The sequence below is a fragment of the Antedon mediterranea genome, chromosome 6, assembly GCF_964355755.1.
Source record: "Antedon mediterranea chromosome 6, ecAntMedi1.1, whole genome shotgun sequence".
NCBI classification, from domain to species: Eukaryota; Metazoa; Echinodermata; class Crinoidea; order Comatulida; family Antedonidae; genus Antedon; species Antedon mediterranea.
This window is the reverse complement of record NC_092675.1, coordinates 14,951,795-14,966,269: the sequence shown is the minus strand read 5'-3', so window position 1 is coordinate 14,966,269 and position 14,475 is coordinate 14,951,795. Positions and strand designations below refer to the sequence as shown.

General features: G+C 33.0%; 2 protein-coding genes across 3 annotated transcripts in view; both read right to left on the bottom strand.

The window, feature by feature from the left end:
• LOC140052159 (glycogen debranching enzyme-like) overlaps positions 1–14,475 on the bottom strand; it is a 150,515-nt gene that overhangs the window by 70,085 nt on the left and 65,955 nt on the right. For both annotated transcript variants that reach the window (XM_072097595.1, XM_072097596.1), the window contains exons 15-16: positions 12,053–12,306; positions 11,130–11,263 (exon numbers count right to left, since the gene is read on the bottom strand). In XM_072097595.1, the coding sequence (XP_071953696.1) occupies positions 11,130–11,263; positions 12,053–12,306 (388 nt within the window). The remainder of the gene's footprint in view (positions 1–11,129; positions 11,264–12,052; positions 12,307–14,475) is intronic.
• Positions 8,028–9,845, bottom strand: LOC140051714 (uncharacterized). The gene is made up of 2 exons (XM_072097010.1): positions 9,267–9,845; positions 8,028–9,079 (listed from the first exon to the last, which is right to left on the bottom strand). The coding sequence occupies exons 1-2, from the start codon at positions 9,580–9,582 to the stop codon at positions 8,028–8,030; spliced, it is 1,368 nt and encodes a 455-aa protein (XP_071953111.1). The 5' UTR covers positions 9,583–9,845.

The following is a 14,475-nucleotide window of genomic DNA, read 5'->3' as shown; positions in this document are numbered from 1 at the left end:
TGCATACAAGACTTGTTTGCGTAACACTGCCTGATTGGTACGGCTAAACATTTCATACAGTAATACTGTAGCACCAAAAACACCAAACAACACCAAAAATACCCTCAAAACGACATCGAAATGAAACAGAAATGTTAAAAAACGATGAAACAAAAGTTATACACAGTACAAAAACCACATATGTACGTATATGCTGGTCGGAGAGCCGCTAAATTAGCGCTGCCGAGTCAAGTACGTCCACTCCCTTTGACGTCTTGAATATTAAAGTTCTTTCAACAGAGGTTATTATAACCATATAAAACATTTCATATAAACACGAACTGGGAATCTTCATGGGTTTGTCACTTTCAAATATAAACTATAGGCCTATATATTAATGTAAGTTTTCACATTCATTTTCTAATTATTATTAAATATTATATTATTTATGACAAAACATACAGTTTTTTTCTCATTTGATTAAATGTAATAAATATCCCTAACTCATATTTACACTGTATATTATCTTGTGACTTTTTTTTCACATAAATACACTTATTTAAATAGAGAATCATTGTTTTTAAAGGTATCATTAAATAATTAATCATTACACTGTATATTATCTTTTGACTTTTTCACATAAATACATGACTTATTGAAATAGTGAATCATTGTTTTTAAAGGTATCATTAAATATCAACCAGATTTTCTTTTTTACTACTCTTGAATACTTTCGCAAAATAATATCAAAATAATAAATTTAAAATGTATCACCCCAAAAAAAATGAAAATTGAAGAAATATTATTATTGTTAAAAGTGAATAACTAACCCTAAAGTGTTATACTGTATTACACACAACGAAAATGTTTTAACTTATATTTTCAGGAAGACAATATATCTTGCCTAAAAATGACAATAAACTTAAAGATGTATTGTCCCATAGAATCATGAAAAATGAAGATGATTAAAATCAAATTTGAATAGGCCATTTTGTAGTTTTAACAAAGTTAATCACTTACATAGAAAAAAAACCCCAAAAAAATGTTTTCACTTATAAAATGAAAAAAAATTCCATTAGCTGGCAGCCAATTTGACTATTTTTTTTTAGTATTGGAGTATAACAAAACATATACATATATTTCCATGTGTTCTCTATTGCTAAAAAAAGACATTCAGTTCAGCTTTCCTTCTATAACCACTTAATAAATACTAGTTACAGTCCAGCTCCTCCTTAATCTCTTCTATTTTCTAAAAAATGAAACAAGTTTTTAAAAATTGCTATAGTAAGGCATATTGCTCAAATCATTTTTTCTGGCCAATGTATGTCACCAATTGACATACCCATTTGAAAAAAGTCTATACAAACCTGTATCACTATCAGCCTCATAATTGCCAGTCCACGTTTTTGAGGAGCAATTGCTCTTAATTCCATGGCAATAATATACTGGCCGCTTAAACTACTAGCTTGGTCATTGGTGGAGTTTGTAACGCTGGTAATAGCCTGAAGGATCCCATTTATCAATGTTCATCCAGGGAGTTCAACTCCCTGGTTCATCTAATTGACCTAAAAGAAACAAAAACAACAGTATTTATGTATTAATATTACTACTAGGCCTATCCTAGCCTTACAACACTAAATCAACTAAATATTAGGCCTATAAATTTTAATAATAATAATAAGTAGGCTAGACCTAGCCTAACCTAGTACTGTACTCATATTTAGTAGTAGGCTTAACCTAGGCTAGGCCTGGCCTAGCCCATAGTAGACTAGTAGGGATTAGTATTAAGTATTAGGCCTATAAGTACTACTTGGCATGACCTAGCCTACTAGGGTATATGTAGCCTAGGCTAGGTAGGCCTAGGTGCTGGTCAACCCTTACCCAAACCAACCCGTACCCATGCCAACTCGTACCTAAATATTTGGCTTACTCGTACCCAAGTATTTGGCTTACTCGTACCCATTATTTGGCTTACTCGTACCCATTATTTGGCTTACTCGTACCCATTATTTGGCTTACTCGTACCCATTATTTGGACTACTCGTACCCAATTTGAATAATTAGGCCTACTTGTAATGATTTGATCGGCGCAAAACTAGTGGTATGCTTTTGACGTATGAATATTTTTATATTTAAATTGTTTTTTTTATTTTACAGGTCTCGGTGAAATGTGTGCTAATAAAAATGACCATTGATTTGATTGTAAACTTCGTTTAATTAGGCATATATTTGTTAAGATTTATTTAAATGTAGTATTATAGTTTTATAAACGTATGTTTGATGTGTCTTTTTATTTATTTACGTAAGAACATTAATTAATAAAAAAATATTTTTACTGTTGTATAGTATTACAATTCAATTAAGCCCAGGTAAAGTACCAACAACGTATCATTTTTATACTTATCAATTTTCATTCTTATCACCTTATCTTCCCTGATTACATTCGATCATGGAGGTATACCTCCATGATTCGATCAAGTAATTATTGTTTCTATTGTATTGGTATATTTAAAATTGGTTGAATTAACGACGCCCTGTTTTAATCAAAAAGCCCACAGGGCTATGGAGTCGAATTACTCGTAGATTTCGTGTTACGTGTTTTTGCTGACCGGGATTAACCTTTTATTATAAAAAAAAATGACGTATGATCGTTTTCCATATTTTATTTATTAATAATTCAGTGAAATGATCATGTACACGTACTGTAAAGTCTGCAGGGCTATGGGCGTAGATTTCGTGTTACGTGTTTTTGCTGACCAGGATTAACCTTTTATTATAAAAAAACACGCATTTATAGGGCGTCAAAGAGATGACTCATTAATGACGTATATGACCGTTTTCCATATATTTTATTTATTAATAATTCAGTGAAATGATCATATACACGTACTTTAAGGCAATTAAACATTTTTGGCAGATTTTCTTCTATAACAGCTACAGTATGTAAAAAAAATAGACAACGCAGTGTGGCGTACGATCGTTTTCTATTTTTTTTTTTTCTTAAATAATTCAGTAAAATTATCTGTTTGTTTACAGCAATTAAACATTTTTGGTAGATGTTTGCTCAATTAAACAGCTACATGTTTTTGCTGACGAGGGATTCCCTTTTAAAAAAAAATATGCATTCTATAATATTCTACAAATAAATGACCCACACTCGTTTTTCCATGGCAACAGATGTCGTCTTATTTACTAAAATAATATAAACGTTCTGAAGGCCTACCTACACGTGTCTGTACATACATATCTGTCAGCGATAAGATGATTTTTTTTTAGTTTTAGTAGTATTTTATTTCGGTTTTTAGTCATAATAATACAGTAATAATCATTATAAAATGAAAACGTAATAACAGCAAATGTCGTAGTTAGTAATTAAATGTTAAATTATTGGAGGTTACCTTTTTATTATTACTCTCACATCCATCATGTCCTAGGGAATTTGTTTTAAAAACGGCAATAATCTACTTAGATTCATTATTCTAAAATGGTCCTGGTATCCCCTTAAATAGTTTCGTGATTTTAAAAATACGAGTGACTACTTAAAAATGTTTTCGAAATGTTAAAACAAAACTTGCAAAACAAAACAACAAAAACCATTTTTAAAACGATTTTCAAAAAGCACATTACTTCATTATCTGTAAAATAAAATTAAAAGTGTGTACAGGCTATTCGTAGTAAATAATAGATCAACAACTATTCATAAATGAAAAAAAAAATAGAATGCAGCACAGCCGACCGCTGACATCTTCCATGTAAAACAACGCCCTCAAGTATTAATTTAACTACGACCCAAATACGATGAAAGCTGTGCTTTTTTCGTACGAGTCTGTACATAAATTATACTTAGGTAAATAGTTTTTGCCATTATAATATCGAACATATGATCTAAAAATGTAATAAAACTGGGTTTAACTGTAATAGGCCTATATAAATATACTTTAAATAGCATTAAATTAAATTTGGGTACGGGCCAGCCAATGATGGGTACGGGTTAGCCAATGATGGGTACGGGTGAGCCAAAATTTTGGGTACGAGTAAGCCAAAATTTGGGTACGAGTGGTGGGTACGAGTTGGCATGGGTACGGGTTGACCTGTATTCCTAGTATGGCCTAAACCTAGGTAGGCTAGAAATAGAAGGCTTGCCAACTCACTTTACAAATTGATCTCTGACACGTTTTAGGCCTAGTTTTTTTGGCATTCTTCTACACAGATGTTTGTCTGAAATTATTGTCTTCATGCATTAATCCTTATGTTTCTGTCTGTGTATGACTTACTTCCCTTATCGTAAAGACAAGAAGGGTAATGACAAAGTATTTCCATAAAGACCTCGCTCGTCATTCAGCCACCATTTTTTTGCCGTCGGTGTCTCTCGTCGATAAGAGATGTTCCTGACTTCTGATTGGTTGACGAACGCGAACCGCGCTCGCGACGCCTAAAAAAAATGACCAAGGTTCAACTTTTGAAAATTCGCATGCGAAGCCTTCGCTGCTGTCGTTTTCAACGCGTTGAAGTTGAAATTCGACTATCGTACACTGTTCGCTTGTATGTTCACACTGGAAGCGTCCGTCGCCTGCCGCGTGCGTCACTTTTTAACGCGAAATTCGCTGCTTCGCGTTCGGTGTGCACCGGCCTTTATAGCATGGTTATCTCTTTGGAATGAAAAGTGACCTATGTGATTAAAACTTATTATGGAAGCTGTTGAATTGTAGATATTAATTCATATACAAATCTGATGTCAGGACGTCATCATATGGCCAGTTGAATTCAAAAAGTCACATTTTATCTCTTTCGTAAAAGTTCATCACGTTTAAAAGAGAGCGCATCTCATTTTAAGTGCCAAAATTCTTCAAATTTTATTAATGTAATTATTTAGATAATTATCTTCTAAAATAGTTTCTTTATATGTCAATTTGATGACATCATTGTTTTAATAATTGGATTTAAAAGATGGGTCTCGTAATTTCGTCTATGCTACACTGTCTAAATATAGTGTATTCTGTAAATACTGTAATATGCTGTATGACACAAAATAGATACAATTCAGCACTGTAAACATGTCATAGGATGGCAGAATAATTTTTGGCGTTCATATATTTTACCGTACGTGCATGTTGCGTTTGCGCGGATAACCCAAACTCGTCAAAGTGATCAGTTAAAATCTAGTTTTTCTATGTTATTCTTCTTTCTTTCCACGAATTTTGTTGGCAGTGTATCGCTAATTCTGGTCAACAAAAGATTGTGTAACTTTGTCATAAGATTGACCTGTAGCTGTAGATGTGAAAGAAACTTTGTTATATGACTTTGGAGTCGCACAGCGTATGTTGCGTGCGATTTTATGAATTTCACGTATTTAACATAGATCGAAAACCATAAAACAATTTAAATTGAAACTTGGCAAAAGTGTAATTTATATTATGCGCTAACTTTCTGTGAAAAAAAAAAATGCATGTTTAAAAAAAATTAAGTGCGCACGTGCATTAAACATTTTATAGTGAGGAAAATCAAGTTCTAATCAACTTTCCATGCGTTTCATGTCATTTTAAGCATGTCAAAAATTCCCACGCGTGCGCAAATATTTACGCGCAGGGTGCGCAAAAAACATCTTTTTTTTCCAGCCTTTTATAGTAATTTTACAAATTTTTTACCAATATTGACTTAAAATCATGTCATACGAGCACTTCGAATTGGACAATTCGCACGCATGAGGCAAAACTGTCCCTTAGCAGAAATGGTCCACAGGCCTGTCAAGAGTGTCAGCCCATAAAACACACAATTGTAATTTGATTATATTAACTGCCCATCAAATACAACCCAAGGGTACTATTAGGTCATTTACAACAAGGTCACCTGGACAGCTCATGAAAATTCCTACATGGTTTTCAGCAATTACTGTAGTGGCCTCCCATGTGTGACAAGATAAACAATCAGAACTGGTAAATTGTTTAAAACAGACCAAGATTTATTACCCGGATTTTTTCAAAAACCCGGGTGAAATGGACTGATTCTGCTAAGGGAGAGAAATGCCTAATGCGCGTTTTTGATGAAAAATTTCAAAATATCTTTTTTTAAACAGTCATAGTTTCTAAACTATGGTGAAGTGTTATTTTTATTACATATTCTGGAGTAGATAAGTTGTAGATATCGGATCATGCAATATGGCCATAGAGATATTATAGTGAATGATATGGCTAACCAGATATTATGACGTCATCGTATGGCCACTCGAATATAAAATATAGGATTTTTGTCTCTTACGTCATAGCTTATCACATTTAATAGAGCGCATATCCACTTATCTGTATTCCATTTCTCCCCATATTTTGATGCTGTCTACTGTAGGTCAATCAATGATGACATCATCATGATCAAAAGCGTGAAACACTTGGGTCACCTTTTTCATCATTACAGTAAATTTCAATATGTTATAGCTCCTCAGAATAAAAAGTGATACTCATGATTAAAACGTTTTCTGGAAGCTGTTGAATTGTAGGTACGAATTCATATACAAATTTTGCGCATCGGATGTTGTGATGTCATCATATGGCCAGTTGAATTATAAAAGTCGTATTTTAAATCATAGTTCATGACATTTAAAAGAGCGCGCATCCATATTCTACGTATCCAAATTTCTTCAACACGTTAAAATGTTGTTGCACAGATAATTCCCTTCCAAAATTGATATCTACGTGTTTCATTTTGATTACATCATCATGTTAAAATTGGATAAAAAGGCGGGTCCTGTTATTTTCACCTATTCTGCACTGTATGTATTATACAGTATATAATGTATACTGTATACTTAGATGTGACACAAAATAGGGCACACTAACATTTTTGTTTTTCCAGGTCACAATGGCATAATCGTTTTTCTATGTATGAAGTGCACATGGCGTTTGCGCGGCAGATAACCTAACTCATCCATAGTGACGAGTTCAAATCTAGTTATTTACTTGTCTTTTTAAATGATTTATGATGATTTTTTGTGCTTTTATTTTCTTTTTTGTATTTTATATGGCTTGTAAATTGCTGACATAAAGTTTATTATATTTATAAAATTTAGACTGTGGGCCAAGGCTCAAAAAGGCCTTTAGTTTTTTAGTTCCGCAGTCCACACCTGAAGGCAACAAAATTTTTACATGAACATGTTCACTATATTACCAAATTCCGAAAACTAAAAAGTTCCACCAAAAAAAGTTGCACGTTAAGGGTCAGGGGTCATTTAAAGGTCAAAAGAGATCAAATTATCAACTTTATACAAACTCATCTTGATTGGTATCAAATTAAAGCTTACAATGTACAGAATAATAACATGATATGCTCTACTACAATAAGTCACTCTATAAGGGGGTAAAGGTCATTCAAATGTCAAAAGGGATTTTTTTTTTCAATGTAGAATAATAATAGAATTGTTTTACGAACAACAACAAGTTTCAATTTGTAATAGGCTCAAAGTGTAGGCCTACAATTATAAATAACATGCACATATATTGCTTAACATTTTGTATTTTCACTATCAACTTCTAGTGTGTTTGAATAAAAGAGTCACATCTTATGGAAATTTTGAGAATTTGTAGTTCATTTTTAAATATTCACAATTAAAACATTTAGTAGTTAAATACAACAATAAAGGGCAACAATATTAAATTACAAATATTACTGTAATTCTAATCTTGTATATATTCCTGGTGTGGATTTTTTATTGCCAAAAAATGGGTGAATAATATGCTGTGGTGCTGGTAATGAACGCTTTCTACTTTTTTTCATCTTTGGTGAAGGTGCAACAGATGCATTTGGCTCTTCTTTAGACCAGTGCTGTATGGCAATGCCATTGGTGTTATGGGTTGATCCTTTCCCAGACAAAGTTTCTTCTCCGAAGTCATTATTATCCCACACAAGGGTTGTTGGAATTTGTTTTGTGAGGCATGACGGAAGTGAATCCCCTTGTTTGAGCTGCAAAGTAGCTAACGCTGTGTCATGTTGAAGAACGGATGAGTGAGAAGTGCAATAGCCAAAGCCATTCATCAAGCCAATGAGTTGAGACGATCCACTCAAATGGCGTAATGCCATTGAAATGGAAGTATGCTTTGGCGTAATTTTTCTGCCTCTTGATTCCAAGTATAATCTTGTGCAATAGAGAGCAATCGTCGATGATGATGATCAGATACTTTTACATATTCTGTTTCATTTGGATCAGAAGATACACCTGTTATCCATGCAAGGATGTTAAACAACTTCACAGGTATCATTTTTTGTGCTGTTTCTAAATTGATACCTGTTGGCTTCGGTGGCCATGGTAAATGTTCCTTTGAGGACAGTTCATGAATTTCCATGTTTATCGAGAGAGCACATGTAAACATATCTTTTAATGTTGTCTGATGATATGTGGGTCTAATAACATTAGAACTTCCAGGCATGCTTTCTGAATCAGTTGTATCAGTACTGGAATCAATATCCATATCGACAATTAACATCCCAGCATTGACCTCATCTACATAAACAAACTCGCTTTCATTATTTCTTTTTGGCTTAAGAAACAAAAGCTGGGGATATCTTTTTTGAAGTTGGCGTTTTAAATTCCAAGTTTTATATGCACTGGCATCAACATTTTCTTGCTCACGTACAATTTGAACAAACAATTCTTTCAACTTATTCAACCTGACGATGTTTTTCTTTTGAATAAGGTCTTTATACACAATTTCTGTGCAAAAAAATTCAAACGACTTTGAATAAATTGACATATCAGCATCACTGGCTTGAGGTTTCCGATAAAGAACTTGTGTGTATTCCTTATGGCATGAACGGTGATACCTTAATTCAATTGCAACGCAATCTTGGTCTTTAATTTGTTGAAGCAAACGTTCATCTTGTTTTAATTCCGCTGCTTCAAGAAGGGTACCACCATTAATGTGTTCACACATTATCAATTTCTCCATGGTCCTACTCCCTTTAAATCGGTCCACTCTTCCATATCGCAGTTTTTTGCAAATAATGCATACAGCAGGAAGGACATGTTTACTTCTAGCAGGTTTACTATCACTACTAGACACCTTTGATCTCAGACAACGACGCGTTTTTTTCAGTGGAACTTCATCAACATTGCCTTTAAAAAAAACATAACAATTTTTACTCAACAGTATTTTATCTTGCAATATGGCTGGGGATTAAATCCTATAAAGATATGAAAACAAAGAAGCGACAGGTGATTAAGTCAATAAGTCATTCTGTAAATTTGAGTTGTTAAACAAATTAAATTAGTAGACAGTGAAAAAAAGGAAGATTAGTCTTACCATGGTCTTCCGTGTCTGATTTGGTATTCTTTATTTTTTTCTTGGCCTTCTGAAGTCTGTAGGTATCAGTAAATCGCTGATAACATCTACGATGATATCCTCCTCCCTTATCAGGTATCGGCAGTTGGGAAATTGTATCAATATCAGATTCAGTAGATTCCAAAAATGAGTTGGAGATTTTACCCTGTTCTGTGTTATTACAGTCTTTCCATTTAATCACATACTCAAGGAAACGGTTCCATGTGATTACAGTAAATGGTTTCAAGCTAGAGTCTGGTTCATTCATGCAGTGCATGAAACATTGTTTGGTATCCATGCTTCTAAATAAAATATGACATAGTCATGTTTAATTTGAAAATATTAAATAATAATAAAGGTAGACCTAGCCTAGGCCTAGAGGTAGTAGTACTGTAGGCTATAAATTATTTACTCCACCATTAGTATTCTCTTTATTTAGTGAGATTAGAAAAAAAAACATAAATAGGCCCTAGCTAGGTAGGCCTAGTACGGTACATTAAATATTATTTATAATGACGGTATTTTAAAGCATAGGCCTATAATATACTGTATTATAATAAAGTATTATAAATATATCGTTTATTTATTATAATAACTATTTCTGTTTAGAGTATTGTAATGTTAAAGTATAATGTTCCTACGATAATACAGGGCCCAATCGTAGTTTCCCACAGACGTCTGTTTACCCAATTGGCAATAATAATAAAATATCAGTCAATTAATAATAAGGCTTACAATTATCAATGAATGTAACCTGGCTAGCTAGGGCTAGGTAACTCATGACAACACCATTTAAATAAATATAAAATACTATAGGAAGTAATTGGTTGTAATAATTGACATAATTAGTACGAACAATCTGAAGGCATAGGCTAAATAGGCCCCTCCCTAACTACAGACGTACCTCTACCACCACTAATTAACCAGCCTAGTAAGTAGGGTGGACCGTTAGTAGTAGTAGTAGAGCCCTGGTAGTAGGCTAGTATTGGCCTAGCTAGGAAGGCCTAGGTAAGGCCTAGCTTTTAGTAATAGTATAGGGATAATTCATTAATCATCCTTACTTACACTTCAAACAATTTAAATATTAAAAATTTACCTGAGTAAACATCAAATCCAGCCGATTTTCGTATACGTCACACACAAACCGCAAGGCAATTGGTTTAAAATGACGTAGTTTCAGGCTCTTTCAGTCAAACTCGCAGTAATAACCGATATCGATTTTTAATTAATATCTAAAAAACGTGCAACTTTTATTGGTGGAACATTTTTTATTTAAATTCTACATATTTTTATCATAATATTAAATGCCTTCTTTTCTTGCCTTTTGGTATGGACTACGAAACTACACAAACGAAGGCCTTGGCCCACAGTCTAATTTGCGAAATAAAAGTTTATATATTTAAAAATTTAGCCTTGCTATAGGTTTGGATGTTTGTTGACATAATTAACACTACAGTAGGTGTGTTTATAAAATCCAAATATATATAATATTTAATATATTATTAAAAACCATATGTTACTGTTTCAATGAATGTAAATCAAATGTAGGCATACATTTTATTCAATCTGATTCAAATGATAGGAATTTATTTTGATGTTATTTAAAACAAATAATGAATGTTTTGTATTTGTATAATTGTTCAAATAATGGCATTTGGTGAATGATGAAGGTTAAATTTCAACATGGCTTCGCCTCGCAGAAATATAACCTTTCATCATTTACCTCATGCCATTATTTGTACCATTACACTCATAAATTTTCATTATTTGTATATCATTTACACAGCTGGCTATATGTAATATAAGCTACAAAAGACCAGAAACTACTCTTAAGCAACATCATACCTGTTTGGTTGAAGAATGGCTTTTTAGTCGGTCTGCTGTGTAGCCAGCCATCCAATCACCTTGGCGGAGATTTTCACAAAGTGGATGTCCCAAATCATTGTTTTTATTTATGTTAGACAGTAAACTCATGATGCCTGAGTAATATATAATAATCAAAGTTTTTTACCACTGGCTTTGTTTATTCTTTGTTATAACTAAGTAACATACAAATTATAAATGGAAGTTAGTTATTTTCTAATACCCCTTTCGCCCCATAAGCAAAACTCTGTAGACACTCCGGAGTTCAAAACACCAGGGTTGAACAGTTGAATGGGCTCTGGAGGGCCACCCGCAGGGTGTTTTGGTGTTTTAGTGTGAAAGATCAAAGTTTTTAGGGTCAAAAAGTCATCCTAACAAGATCAATCATTGCTTTAGTATTTAATATTTTTAATACTTGTACACATTGGCGACTAAATTAGGGCAACCTCGACTACTTCTTTTATGAATCTAATTTGAATAGCTCGAACTAGTACTTTTTTAAGTCAAAGTTCGAACAAAACAACAACAAAAAGTTTGGTTAAAAATACAGGCTTGAGACTTTTGAAAATAATTATTAAATAAAAAATATTATCAATTTAAAATGATCATCACTATGTAAACAAACAAAATAGAGGGCAGTATTTACATTTTTTTAAAACTTCGGTGTTGCTAGATTGGTGTGAATGGGGTATCTCCGGGGTGTCTCCGGAGATCACTGCAGATTTTTTGTGTGAAAGGGGTTTTTTACATGTAACAGAACTTTGAAGTGAAGATAGAAATATTGTCAATGTTTAGAAATCTTTTATGGGGTATTAAAGATCAATATACAATTATTACTATGTCTGCTTGTAACTGTGCAACTGAGCCTAAACCATTACAAAAAACCCCTGATCGCTAGGCCTTACCTTGGACTCCACAGTACACCATGTTACCATGTTCTGGAATGTTATAAAGCCCTCCTCCATCATCATTCTCTTCATTCTCACATCGATACAGGACCAGATTCATATCGCCAAGGGTTAGTTTTTCTGCAATCGACATGAAATCACAATTACTATGTGGAGAATTGCCGCTTAGAGTTCTGACACGGTAACCAAACTGAGAAATACATGATCGTAGAGACTGTACTGCCATTCGGGCAACAGGATTCAAGCTGATTCTGCAAAACAAATTCATATTGATACTATGATAGTCAAAACATTTTTACTCTAGTAGCTAGATCAATTTTCGTATGCACTTTGAGGTCCAGAGAATTTGACTTCAGAAATTGGTTTAGGGTGGTCAAACAATCATTTTTGGCTTGGTTACACATTTTGAAAATGTGGCGAAAGGTCAAAAGGTCAGGGTCAAAGGTTATAAGATCAAACACCATTATGTCCTTAAATCTTGACAACCACTGGTCACAGCGAGGTAATTTTGGTCTCAAATTGATCAGAAGGTATACATACATATTCAGTCTAATGAAACATTTTAGTCGAAAATGACCGGAAATGCCATTTCTGACAATTGACCCATAAACCAGGGCATGTCTGTATCTCCGTAACTATTGGCCGTAGAGACTTGAATTTGGGCTCAAATTGTTCGAAATATACATTTAGTTATTTGTTACACATTTTGAACAATGTTACAAAAGGTCAAAAGGTCAAGGCCAGGGGTTATATGAATAAACACAAATAGGTATTTGTATCTCGGCAACCACTGGTCACAGCGAGTAAATTTTGGTCTCAAAATGTTCAGAAGGTATACATTCATATTCAGTCTAATGAAACATTTTGTAAAAAATGACCGGAAATGACATTTCTGACCTTTGACATACATACCAGGGCATCTTCTTATCTCTGTAAGTACAGGTCGTAGAAACTTAAATTTAGTATAAAATTGTTAGAAATACACATATTTACATTCATTCTAACAGAAAATTTGGATAAATGATGATCATAAATACTATTAATTACTAATCTTTTAAATGAAAAACATATCTACCCAACTTATCATTAGACAGTAATGTTATGCAATAATTGATGCTTAATGATTTCATTATACTATAGGGATTAAAACAAATCCTTTACTGTTTGTAATAATTGTACTTTTGCTTATAATAATGCTAGAAATTATTGTTGACCCCGAACGTTCAAACATTTTGAGAATGCTAGAAGTAATTTACTGTAGTATACCCGAATAAAAGCCTCGGGCATTTATTTATTCAGGGAAGGCGTTTATTTTGTTGGGTGTAATAATGGTAACATGTATAATCAACTAAATACACCCCAGATATATATATAAAAAAAATATATATATATAATAAGAATAATAACGGGATTAAACCTCATTCTATCCTGGAGGAAGTACAATCATGTAATGAAAGGTATCGGAGACCACAATATTAGACCAAGTCATTGTCATTATTACGTAACACTGTTGCATAATAGTTTTGAATGTCAACGACAAAACTTATACATATACACGTCTGTTCCCAGTGTAGATAATAAAATAATATATATTTCTGGAGATTTATTATCAATACCACTAGAAACTTTGACATGTTTTAGGTACTGAATGCATTGACAATAAAACCATCAGAAGTTTATCATGATAAAATCATACTACAACACTGTACTACAGTACACAAGGGTGTTTTCAGGAAAGCTGGACATATTGTACAATAGTAATGAAACTATGTATTGGCATTTAAAACTATGCAAAAGATTGTTATCAAATTGTAGTTACAAACAAATAGATGATAGAATGAAGATCCATTATGAGTGCAATCGTGTCAGGATAATGATGCGTCATTGTTTTATATCATTATACTGGCACATGGAGGTGAAGATCCATTTAATAGAATCTATCACTTTTATTTTAAAAGACAGAAACATTTCGTTAAAAAGCATAAAGAGGAAAACGAATCATGTAAAGTACCTTTTATCAGTTGAGAAACGAAATACAATTATTAAAATTAGAGTATTCCTTCAAATAAACGCCACCATTCTCTCAAATAGAACACCATGTGGAATAAACGCACCGCCACATGCATTTACACAATAATTGTATCACGTCAACACATTTCATTAACTACCATAATCTACAATTTACCAAGCATTTTGACATAATTGTATCACTTTTTGATATTAATTGTGCAGTATTTGTTTACATCTAGGTGGTATTTATTTGATTATACATGTTACCATATTATACCTCAAATAAAGATGCCTCCTTTACCCCTAAAAACCATTTTGAACAATAAATGCCTGGGGCATTTAATCGGATACATATGGCAAGTTACTTCTAGCATTCTGAAAAGAACTGTTGAGCTTAACGTTTCTATCTA